Genomic DNA, 11930 nt, shown 5'->3' with positions numbered 1-11930 from the left:
GTGCTGCTCAGAGAAGCCGGAAGTGCGGGTAAGAGCGGCCGGAAGTGCTTCTCGAAGAAGCCGGAAGTCCTCCACAGATCAACCGGAAGCCGGAAGTGGGCTGGGTGAAGCCGTAGCGTTACCGGGCCCGGTTCCCCATTCGTTGGCCGCCATGTTCTTCACGTGCGGCCCCAACGAGGCCATGGTGGTGTCGGGTAAGCGGGGCCATAGGCCTCAATGGAGGTGTGAGGCCTGTAGGCCTCGGTGTAGGCCTCGGTGTAGGCCTCGATCCCGGTGTAGGCCTCGATCCCGGTGTAGGCCTCAATCCCGGTGTAGGCCTCGATCCTGTGTAGGCCTCAATCCCGTGTCCCCCCCCGTAGGGTTTTGCCGCAGCCCCCCCGTGATGGTGGCGGGGGGAAGAGTCCTCGTGGTGCCGTGTCTGCAGCAGATACAGCGGTGGGTATAGGGGGATATAGGGGATATAGGGGGGTATATAGGGGGTATGGGGGGATATAGGGGATATGGGGCCTATAGGGGGGATATGGGGGGATATAGGGGGGGATATGGGGCCTATAGGGGGATATGGGGGGATATAGGGGGGATATGGGGGCATGGGGGGATATAGGGGGATATGGGGCCTATAGGGGGGTATATGGGACCTATAGGGGTCTATGGGGGGATATGGGGGATATAGGGGGGTATATAGGGGGATATGGGGGCTATAGGGAGGATATAGGGGGGTATATAGGGATATGGGGGGGTATATGGGGGGATATAGGGGATATAGGGGGATATGGGGCCTATAGGGGGGTATATGGGACCTATAGGGGTCTATGGGGGGATATGGGGGGGATATGGGGAGATATAGGGGATATATGGGGTATAGAGGGGTATATGGGGCCTATAGGGGGGATATAGGGGGGGATATGGGGGGATATGGGGGGGATATGGGGAGATATAGGGGATATAGGGGGTATAGAGGGGTATATGGGGCCTATAGGGGGGATATGGGGGGATATAGGGGGGGATATGGGGGGTATAGGGGGGATATGGGGAGATATAGGGGGATATGGGGCCTATAGGGGGGTATAGGGGGCTATAATGGGATATGAGGGGATATAGGGGAGATATAGGGGAGATATAGGGGGGTATATGGGGGGATATAGGGGGATATAAGGGGGTATAGGGGGGTATAGGGAGCTATAATGGGATATGGGGGGTATAGGGGGGATATGGGGGGTATATGGGGGGGTATAGAGGGATATAGGGGGTATGGGGGGCTATGGGGTGGTATATGGGGGATATAGGGGGCTATAATGGGATATGGGGAGATATGGGGGGATATAAGGGGTGATATAGGGGGATATGGGGGGATATAAGGGTCTATAGGGGGATATGGGGGATATAGGGGGATATGGGGCCTATAGGGGGGTATATGGGGGGGATATGGGGAGATATAGGGGAATATGGGGGTATATAGGGGGTATAGGGGGGATATAGGGTGATATGGGGGGATATGGGGGGTTATAGGGGGTATATAGGGGGATATGGGGGATATAGGGGGGGTATGGGAGGATATGGGGAGATATAGGGGGTATAGGGGGTTATAGGGGGGATATGGGGCCTATAGGGGGGTATATGGGGGGATATAGGAGGTTATAGAGGGTATATAGGGAGATATGGGGGATATAGGGGGATATGGGGGATATAAGGGGGTATATAGGGGGATATGGGGGATATAGGGAGCTATAATGGGATATGGGGGCTATAGGGGGAATATAGGGGGATATGGGGGGATATAGGGGGATAGGGGGGGTATTGGGGGCTATAATGGGATATGGGGGGTTATAGGGGGGATATGGGGGGTATAGGGGGATATGGGGCCTATAGGGGGTATATGGGGTCTATAGGGGTCTATGGGGGAATGTGAGGGGAGATATGGGGGGTATGGGGGGATATATGGGGGGATATAGGGGGATATGGGGGGATATAGGGGGGGATATGGGGGATATGGGGGGATATAGGAGGATATATGGGGGGATATATGGAGGTTAGAGGGGGATATTGGGGTATATAGGGGGGATATGGGGGAATATAGGGGGATATTAGGGGGTATGGGGGGCAATATGGTGGTATAGGGGGGTGTATGGGGGTGTATAGGGGGATATGGGGGAGATATAGGGGGATATGGGGGGGGATATATGGGGGATATGGGGGGATATAGGGGGGAGTATACGGGTGATATTGGGAGATATGGGAGGATATGGGGGCTATAATGGGATATGGGCTCATATACGGGGATATAGGGGGGATATGGGGTCTATAGGGGGGATATGGGGAGATATGGGGGGTATAGGGGGGTATATGGGGGATATAGGGAAGTATATAGGGGGATATGGGAGCTATAGGGGGGATATAGGTGGTTATAGGAGGGATATGGGGGATATAGAGAGGATATAGGGGGATATGGGGGTATATAGGGGGGTATAGGGGGTATATAGGGGATATGGGGGGTATAGGGGGAATATGGGGGGATATGGGGGATATAGGGGGGTATATGGGGGTGATATGGGGGCTATAGGGGGTATATGGGGGGATATAAGGGGGTATATGGATGACATGGGGGAGTATATGGGGGAGCATAGGGGGATATAGGGGGTATGGGGGGATATGGGGGCTATAGGGTGGTATATCAGAGGTTATGGGGGGATATGGGGCCTACAGGGGGGTATATCAGGGGTTATGGGGGGATATGGGGAGATATAGGGGGATATGGGGGGTATAGGGGCGTTATAGGGGGGATATAGGGGGGGTATAGTGGTATATTGAGGAATATAGGGGGGATATGGGGGGATACTGGGGCTATAGGGGGCTCTATGAGGGGCTATAGGGGCTCTATGGGGGGCTATAGGGGCTATAGGGGGCTCTATGGGGGGCTATAGGGGCTCTATGGGGGCCTATAGGGGCTATAGGGGCTCTATGGGGGGCTATAGGGGCTCTATGGGGGGCTATAGGGGCTCTATGGGGGGCTATAGGGGCTATAGGGGCTCTATGGGGGGCTATAGGGGGCTCTATGGGGGGCTATAGGGGCTATAGGGGCTCTATGGGGGGTTATAGGGGCTATAGGGGGGTCTATGGGGGGCTATAGGGGGCTCTATGGGGGGCTATAGGGGCTATAGGGGGCTCTATGGGGGGCTATAGGGGGCTCTATGGGGGGCTATAGGGGCTATAGGGGCTCTATGGGGGGTTATAGGGGCTATAGGGGGGTCTATGGGGGGCTATAGGGGGCTCTATGGGGGGCTATAGGGGCTATGGGGGGCTCTATGGGGGGCTATAGGGGGCTCTATGGGGGGCTATAGGGCCTCTATGGGGGGCTATAGGGGCTATAGGGGCTCTATGGGGGGCTATAGGGGGCTATAGGGGCTATAGGGGGGTCTATGGGGGGCTATAGGGGCTCTATGGGGGGCTATAGGGGCTATAGGGGGCTCTATGGTGGGCTATAGGGGTTCTATGGGGGGCTATAGGGGCTCTATGGGGGGCTATAGGGGCTATGGGGTGTCTATGGGGCTCTATGTGGGGCTCTATGGGGGGCTATAGGGGCTATAGGGGCTCTATGGGGGGCTATAGGGGCTATAGGGGCTCTATGGGGGGCTATAGGGGCTATAGGGGTGTCTATGGGGCTCTATGTGGGGCTCTATGGGGTGACACTGTGTCCGTTCCCTCGGGGCAGCATCTCCCTGAACACTCTGACCCTCAACGTGCGCAGTGAGAAGGTTTACACCCGTCATGGCGTCCCCATCTCCGTGACCGGCATCGCGCAGGTAACGCCCCCCTACATTGACGTTGCCCTTTTAATTCACCCCGTGGTGGGCCCCACCTGGTGCTGCAACGGGACGGCCCTTAAAGGGGCGATGCCACCACCCCCCAGCCCACCTGCATCTCCCTCCACATTGCCCTTTTAATTCACCCCTTGGTGGGCCCCACCTGGCTCTGTAGCAGGGCAGCCCTTAAATGGGCAATGCCCCACCCCCCCCCAGCCCACTTGCACCCCCCCCACACATTGCCTTTTTAATTCACCCATTGGTGGGCCCCACCTGGCACTGCATTAGGGCGGCCCTTAAAGGGGCGATGCCACCACCCCCCAGCCCACCTGCATCCCCCTCCACATTGCCCTTTTAATTCACCCCTTGGTGGGCCCCACCTGGCGCTGCAGCGGGGCGGCCCTTAAAGTGGCAATGCACCCCCCCCACCTCAACCCCCTACCCCTCCTCCTCCACATTGCCCTTTTAATTCACTCATTAGTGGGCCCCACCTGGCGGTGCAGTTGGGCAGCTCTTAAAGTGGCAACGCTCCACCCCCCCCAGCCCACCTGCATCCCCCCCCACATTGCCCTTTTAATTCACCCATTGGTGGGCCCCACCTGGCTCTGCAGCGGGGTGGCCCTTAAAGGGGCAACGGCCCCCACCCCCACCCCCCCTTCCCCTTCCCACCTTCCCCTCATCGCCCCTTTTAATTCACCCCGTGGTGGGCCCCACCTGGCTACTTGGCAGAGCAGCCCTTAAAGGGGCAATGTCCCCCCAGCTCCCCCATCCTCATTGCCCTTTTAATTCACCCTGTGGTGGGCCCCACCTAGCACTGCATTAGGGCGGCCCTTAAAGGGGCAATGCCACACTGCAGTGTGCATTGAGACACTGTGACATCTTAAAGCAGCCCCGCAGAGGTGGGGCCCACATCTTAAAGGGGCAACACTCACTAAACCCACTCAGTCTTTAAGAGTTTAAACCCGGTGGGCCCCACCCGTGCAAGGAGGCCACTTTAAGAGGCAGCCCTGGATTTAAAAGGGCAACGTATGCAGGTGAAGATCCAAGGGCAGAACAAGGAGATGCTGGCGGCCGCCTGTCAGATGTTCCTGGGTAAATCAGAGGCTGAAATAGCCCAAATCGCCCTGGAGACCTTGGAAGGGCATCAACGAGCCATCATGGCGCATATGACAGTGGAGGTGAGCAGCACATGCCCCTTTAAATAGGCCCTGCCCCTTTAAATAGGCCACGCCCACTTTAAATAGCCACGCCCCTTTAAATAGGCCATGCCCCCTTTAAACAGGCCATGCCCCTTTAAATAGGCCATGCCCCCTTTAAACAGGCCACGCCCCCATTCCCAGATACCCTTTGTTTAGAAGTGTGGGTTCATTTGCATAGCCACGCCCCCACCCCCGTTTGAGAAGCACAGGTTCATTTGCATAGCCCCGCCCCTTCCCCACTGAGAAGCATGGTCTGATTTGCATATCCCCGCCCCTTTCTGACCTTGGCCCCGCCCCCAGGAGATCTATAATGACCACCATAGGGTCTGGTTTGCATAGCCCCGCCCCTTCTCATTGATATGCACGCCCTGATTTGCATATCCCCGCCCCCAGGAGATCTATAAGGACCACCATAAGGGGGTGATTATCATATCCCCACCCCTTCTCATTGATATTCATGACCCGATTCGCATATCCCCGCCCCCAGGAGATCTATAAGGACCACCATAGGGGGGTGATTATCATATCCCCACCCCTTCTCATTGATAATCATGACCCGATTTGCATATCCCCGCCCCCAGGAGATCTATAAGGATCGCCATAGGGTCTGATTTGCATAGCCCCGCCCCTTTCTGACATTGGCCCCGCCCCCAGGAGACCTAATAACGACCACAATAGGGTCTGATTATCATATCCCCGCCCCTTCTCATTGATATTCACGACCTGATTTGCATATCTTTGCATATCCCCGCCCCCAGGAGATCTATAAGGACCGGCAGAAGTTCTCGGAGCAGGTTTTTAAGGTGGCGTCGTCCGACCTGGTCAATATGGGGATCAGCGTCGTCAGCTACACCCTGAAGGACATCCACGATGACCAGGTTCCTATTCATGGCCCTATAGATGGCCCTATACACAGCCCTATAGATGGCCCTATATATGGTCCTATACGTGGCCCTATTGATGGTCCTATACATGGCCATATATATGGTCCTATACATGGCCCTATAGATGGTCCTATACATGGCCATATATATGGTCCTATATATGGCCCTATACATGGCTCTATAGGTGGCCCTATTGATGGCCCTATACATGGTCCTATTGATGGCCATATATATGGCCATATATATGGCCCTATATATGGCCCTATACATGGCCCTATTGGTGGCCCTATACATTGCCCTATACATTGCTCTATACATGGCCCTATATATGGTCCTATACATGGCCCTATATATGGCCCTATACATGGCCCTATACATGGCCCTATATATGGCCCTATATATGGTCCTATACATGGCCATATATATGGGCCTATATATGGGCCTATACATGGCCCTATACATGGCCCTATATATGGCCCTATACATGGCCCCATTGATGGCCCTATACATGGCCCTATGCATGGCCCTATTGGTGGCCCTATTGATGGCCCTATAGATGGGATGTTGATTGCCCTATTAATGGCCCCATTGATGGCCCTATAGGTGGCTCTATAGGTGGCCCCATTGATAGTCCTATACATGGCCCCATTGATGGCCCTATTGATGGCCCTATATGTGGCCCTATTAATGTTCTTATAGATGACTCTATTGGTGGCCCTATTGATGGCCCTGTTGATGGTCCTATGCATGGCCCCATTGGTGGCCCTATAGGTGGCTCTATTGATGGTCCCATTGATGGCCCCATTGATGGCCCTATTGATGGTCCTATTGACGGCCCTATTGATGGCCCTATTGATGGCCCTATTGATGGCCCTATTGATGGCCCTATTGATGGCCCTATTGATGGCCCTATACATGGCCCTATTGATGGCCCCATTGATGGCACTATTGGTGGCCCTATAGGTAGCCCCATTGGTGGCCCTATTGATGGCCCTATTGACAGCCCTATATATGGCCCTATACATGGCCCTATATATGGCCCTATTGATGGCCCTATACATGGCCCTATAGGTGGCCCTATTGATGGTCCTATTGATGACCCTATTGTTGGCCCCATTGATGGCCCTATATATGGCCCTATACATGGCCCTATTGATGGCCCTATTGACGGCCCTATTGATGGCCATACTGGTGGCCTTATTAGTGATCCTATTGATGGCCCTATAAGTGGCCCCACTGATGGCCCTATTGACTGCCCTATTGGTGGCCCCATTGAAAACCCTATTGATGACCCCATTGATGGCCCTATTGATCGCCCTACTGATGGCCCTGTTGATGGTCCTATACATGGCCCTATTGATGGCCCTATTGACGGCCCCATTGATGGCCCTATTGATGGCCCTATTAATGGCCCTATATGTGGCCCTATTGCTGACCCTATATCTGCCCCATTGTGCCCTATAGGATTACCTGCACTCCCTTGGGAAGGGCCGCACAGCCGAGGTTCAGCGCGACGCCCGCGTGGGGGAAGCGGAGGCGAAACGGGACGCGGGGATACGTGTAAGGACGGCCCTATAAAGACCCTAATAACCCCATAGAGACCCCATATCCCCCATAGGAACCCTAATAACCCCATAGAGACCCCATATCCCCCATAGGAACCCTAATAACCCCATAGAGACCCCATATCCCCCATAGGAATCCTAATAACCCCATGGAGACCCCATATCCCCCATAGGAACCCTAATAACCCCATAGAGACCCCATATCCCCCATAGGAACCCTAATAACCCCATAGAGACCCCATATCCCCATAGGAATCCTAATAACCCCATAGGAACCCTAATAACCCCATAGAGACCCCATATCCCCCATAGGAACCCTAATAACCCCATAGGAACCCTAATAACCCCATAGAGACCCCATATCCCCCATAGGAACCCTAATAATCCCATAGAGACCCCATATCCCCCATAGGAATCCTAATAACCCCATAGAGACCCCATATCCCCCATAGGAACCCTAATAACCCCATAGAGACCCCATATCCCCCATAGGAGCCCTAATAACCCCATAGAGACCCCATATCCCCCATAGGAACCCTAATAACCCCATAGAGACCCCATATCCCCCATAGGAACCCTAATAACCCCATAGAGACCCCATTGACCATATAGGAACCCTAATAACCCCATAGAGACCCCATATCCCCCATAGGAACCCTAATAACCCCATAGAGACCCCATTGACCATATAGGAACCCTAATAACCCCATAGAGACCCCATATCCCCCATAGGAACCCTAATAACCCCATAGAGACCCCATTGACCATATAGGAACCCTAATAACCCCATAGAGACCCCATATCCCCCATAGGAACCCTAATAACCCCATAGAGACCCCATATCCCCCATAGGAACCCTAATAACCCCATAGAGACCCCATTGACCATATAGGAACCACAGTGACCCCATATCCCCCTTCGGAACCCTAATAACCCCATAGAGACCCCATATCCCCCATAGGAATCCTAATAACCCCATAGAGACCCCATATCCCCCATAGGAACCCTAATAACCCCATAGAGACCCCATATCCCCCATAGGAACCCTAATAACCCCATAGAGACCCCATATCCCCCATAGGAACCCTAATAACCCCATAGAGACCCCATTGACCATATAGGAACCCTAATAACCCCATAGAGACACCATTGACCATATAGGAACCCTAATAACCCCATAGAGACCCCATATCCCCCATAGGAACCCTAATAACCCCATAGAGACCCCATATCCCCCATAGGAACCCTAATAACCCCAAAGAGACCCCATATCTCCCATAGGAACCCTAATAACCCCATAGAGACCCCATATCCCCCATAGGAATCCTAATAACCCCATAGAGACCCCATTGAGCATATAGGAACCACAGTGACCCCATATCCCACATAGGAATCCTAATAACCCCATAGAGACCCCATTGACCATATAGGAACCCTAATAACCCCATAGAGACCCCATATCCCCCATAGGAACCCTAATAACCCCATAGAGACCCCATTGACCATATAGGAACCCTAATAACGCCATAGAGACCCCATATCCCCCATAGGAACCCTAATAACCCCATAGAGACCCCATTGACCATATAGGAACCACAGAGACCCCATATCCCCCTTCGGAACCCTAATAACCCCATAGAGACCCCATATCCCCCATAGGAATCCTAATAACCCCATAGAGACCCCATATCCCCCATAGGAACCCTAATAACCCCATAGAGACCTCATATCCCCCATAGGAACCCTAATAACCCCATAGAGACCCCATATCCCCCATAGGAACCCTAATAACCCCATAGAGACCCCATTGACCATATAGGAACCACAGAGACCCCATATCCCCCTTCGGAACCCTAATAACCCCATAGAGACCCCATATCCCCCATAGGAATCCTAATAACCCCATAGAGACCCCATTGACCATATAGGAACCACAGTGACCCTATATCCCCCATAGGAACCCTAATAACCCCATAGAGACCCCATATCCCCCATAGGAATCCTAATAACCCCATAGAGACCCCATATCCCCCATAGGAACCCTAATAACCCCATAGAGACCCCATATCCCCCATAGGAGCCCTAATAACCCCATAGAGACCCCATATCCCCCATAGGAACCCTAATAACCCCATAGAGACCCCATATCCCCCATAGGAACCCTAATAACCCCATAGAGACCCCATTGACCATATAGGAACCCTAATAACCCCATAGAGACCCCATATCCCCCATAGGAACCCTAATAACCCCATAGAGACCCCATTGACCATATAGGAACCCTAATAACCCCATAGAGACCCCATATCCCCCATAGGAACCCTAATAACCCCATAGAGACCCCATTGACCATATAGGAACCCTAATAACCCCATAGAGACCCCATATCCCCCATAGGAACCCTAATAACCCCATAGAGACCCCATATCCCCCATAGGAACCCTAATAACCCCATAGAGACCCCATTGACCATATAGGAACCACAGTGACCCCATATCCCCCTTCGGAACCCTAATAACCCCATAGAGACCCCATATCCCCCATAGGAATCCTAATAACCCCATAGAGACCCCATATCCCCCATAGGAACCCTAATAACCCCATAGAGACCCCATATCCCCCATAGGAACCCTAATAACCCCATAGAGACCCCATATCCCCCATAGGAACCCTAATAACCCCATAGAGACCCCATTGACCATATAGGAACCCTAATAACCCCATAGAGACACCATTGACCATATAGGAACCCTAATAACCCCATAGAGACCCCATATCCCCCATAGGAACCCTAATAACCCCATAGAGACCCCATATCCCCCATAGGAACCCTAATAACCCCAAAGAGACCCCATATCTCCCATAGGAACCCTAATAACCCCATAGAGACCCCATATCCCCCATAGGAATCCTAATAACCCCATAGAGACCCCATTGAGCATATAGGAACCACAGTGACCCCATATCCCACATAGGAATCCTAATAACCCCATAGAGACCCCATTGACCATATAGGAACCCTAATAACCCCATAGAGACCCCATATCCCCCATAGGAACCCTAATAACCCCATAGAGACCCCATTGACCATATAGGAACCCTAATAACGCCATAGAGACCCCATATCCCCCATAGGAACCCTAATAACCCCATAGAGACCCCATTGACCATATAGGAACCACAGAGACCCCATATCCCCCTTCGGAACCCTAATAACCCCATAGAGACCCCATATCCCCCATAGGAATCCTAATAACCCCATAGAGACCCCATATCCCCCATAGGAACCCTAATAACCCCATAGAGACCTCATATCCCCCATAGGAACCCTAATAACCCCATAGAGACCCCATATCCCCCATAGGAACCCTAATAACCCCATAGAGACCCCATTGACCATATAGGAACCACAGAGACCCCATATCCCCCTTCGGAACCCTAATAACCCCATAGAGACCCCATATCCCCCATAGGAATCCTAATAACCCCATAGAGACCCCATTGACCATATAGGAACCACAGTGACCCTATATCCCCCATAGGAACCCTAATAACCCCATAGAGACCCCATTGACCATATAGGAACCACAGTGAACCCATATCCCCCATAGGAACCCTAATAACCCCATAGAGACCCCATATCCCCCATAGGAACCCTAATAACCCCATAGAGACCCCATTGAGCATATAGGAACCACAACACCCCATATCCCCCTTCGGAACCCTAATAACCCCATAGAGACCCCATATCCCCCATAGGAACCCTAATAACCCCATAGAGACCCCATATCCCCCATAGGAACCCTAATAACCCCATAGAGACCCCATTGACCATATAGGAACACTAATAACCCCATAGAGACCCCATATCCCCCATAGGAATCCTAATAACCCCATAGAGACCCCATATCCCCCATAGGAACCCTAATAACCCCATAGAGACCCCATATCCCCCATAGGAACCCTAATAACCCCATAGAGACCCCATATCCCCCATAGGAACCCTAATAACCCCATAGAGACCCCATATCCCCCATAGGAACCCTAATAACCCCATAGAGACCCCATATCCCCCATAGGAACCCTTATAACCCCATAGAGACCCCATATCCCCCATAGGAACCCTAATAACCCCATAGAGACCCCATATCCCCCATAGGAACCCTAATAACCCCATAGAGACCCCATTGACCATATAGGAACCACAGAGACCCCATATCCCCCATAGGAACCCTAATAACCCCATAGAGACCCCATATCCCCCATAGGAACCCTAATAACCCCATAGAGACCCCATTGAGCATATAGGAACCACAGTGACCCCATATCCCCCCATAACCCCCGATATCCCCCATAGAAACACCCCATATCCCCCCATATCCCCATATCCCCCATATCTCCCCATCCCCCTATACCCCCCAATAGCCCCATATCCCCCTATAGCCCTATACTCCCCAATAGCCCATATCTCCCCATACCCCC

The 11930-nt window shown here is 52.8% G+C and overlaps 1 protein-coding gene across 1 annotated transcript in view; it reads left to right on the top strand.

The window, feature by feature from the left end:
- Window positions 1–75: 75 nt before the first annotated feature.
- FLOT1 (flotillin 1) overlaps window positions 76–11930 on the top strand; it is a 38819-nt gene continuing 26964 nt past the window's right edge. The window contains exons 1-6 of the mRNA XM_085532864.1: window positions 76–194; window positions 360–435; window positions 3710–3800; window positions 4835–4978; window positions 5758–5877; window positions 7348–7443. Of these exons, the coding sequence (XP_085388990.1) occupies window positions 152–194; window positions 360–435; window positions 3710–3800; window positions 4835–4978; window positions 5758–5877; window positions 7348–7443 (570 nt within the window). The 5' untranslated portion in view covers window positions 76–151. The remainder of the gene's footprint in view (window positions 195–359; window positions 436–3709; window positions 3801–4834; window positions 4979–5757; window positions 5878–7347; window positions 7444–11930) is intronic.

The sequence above is a fragment of the Coturnix japonica genome, unplaced genomic scaffold (genome assembly GCF_054131305.1).
Source record: "Coturnix japonica strain WE unplaced genomic scaffold, WE-NBRP24 Scf050, whole genome shotgun sequence".
Lineage (NCBI taxonomy): Eukaryota > Metazoa > Chordata > Aves > Galliformes > Phasianidae > Coturnix > Coturnix japonica.
The sequence above is the reverse complement of the archived record's forward strand: the minus strand, read 5'-3'. Positions and strand labels throughout refer to the sequence as shown.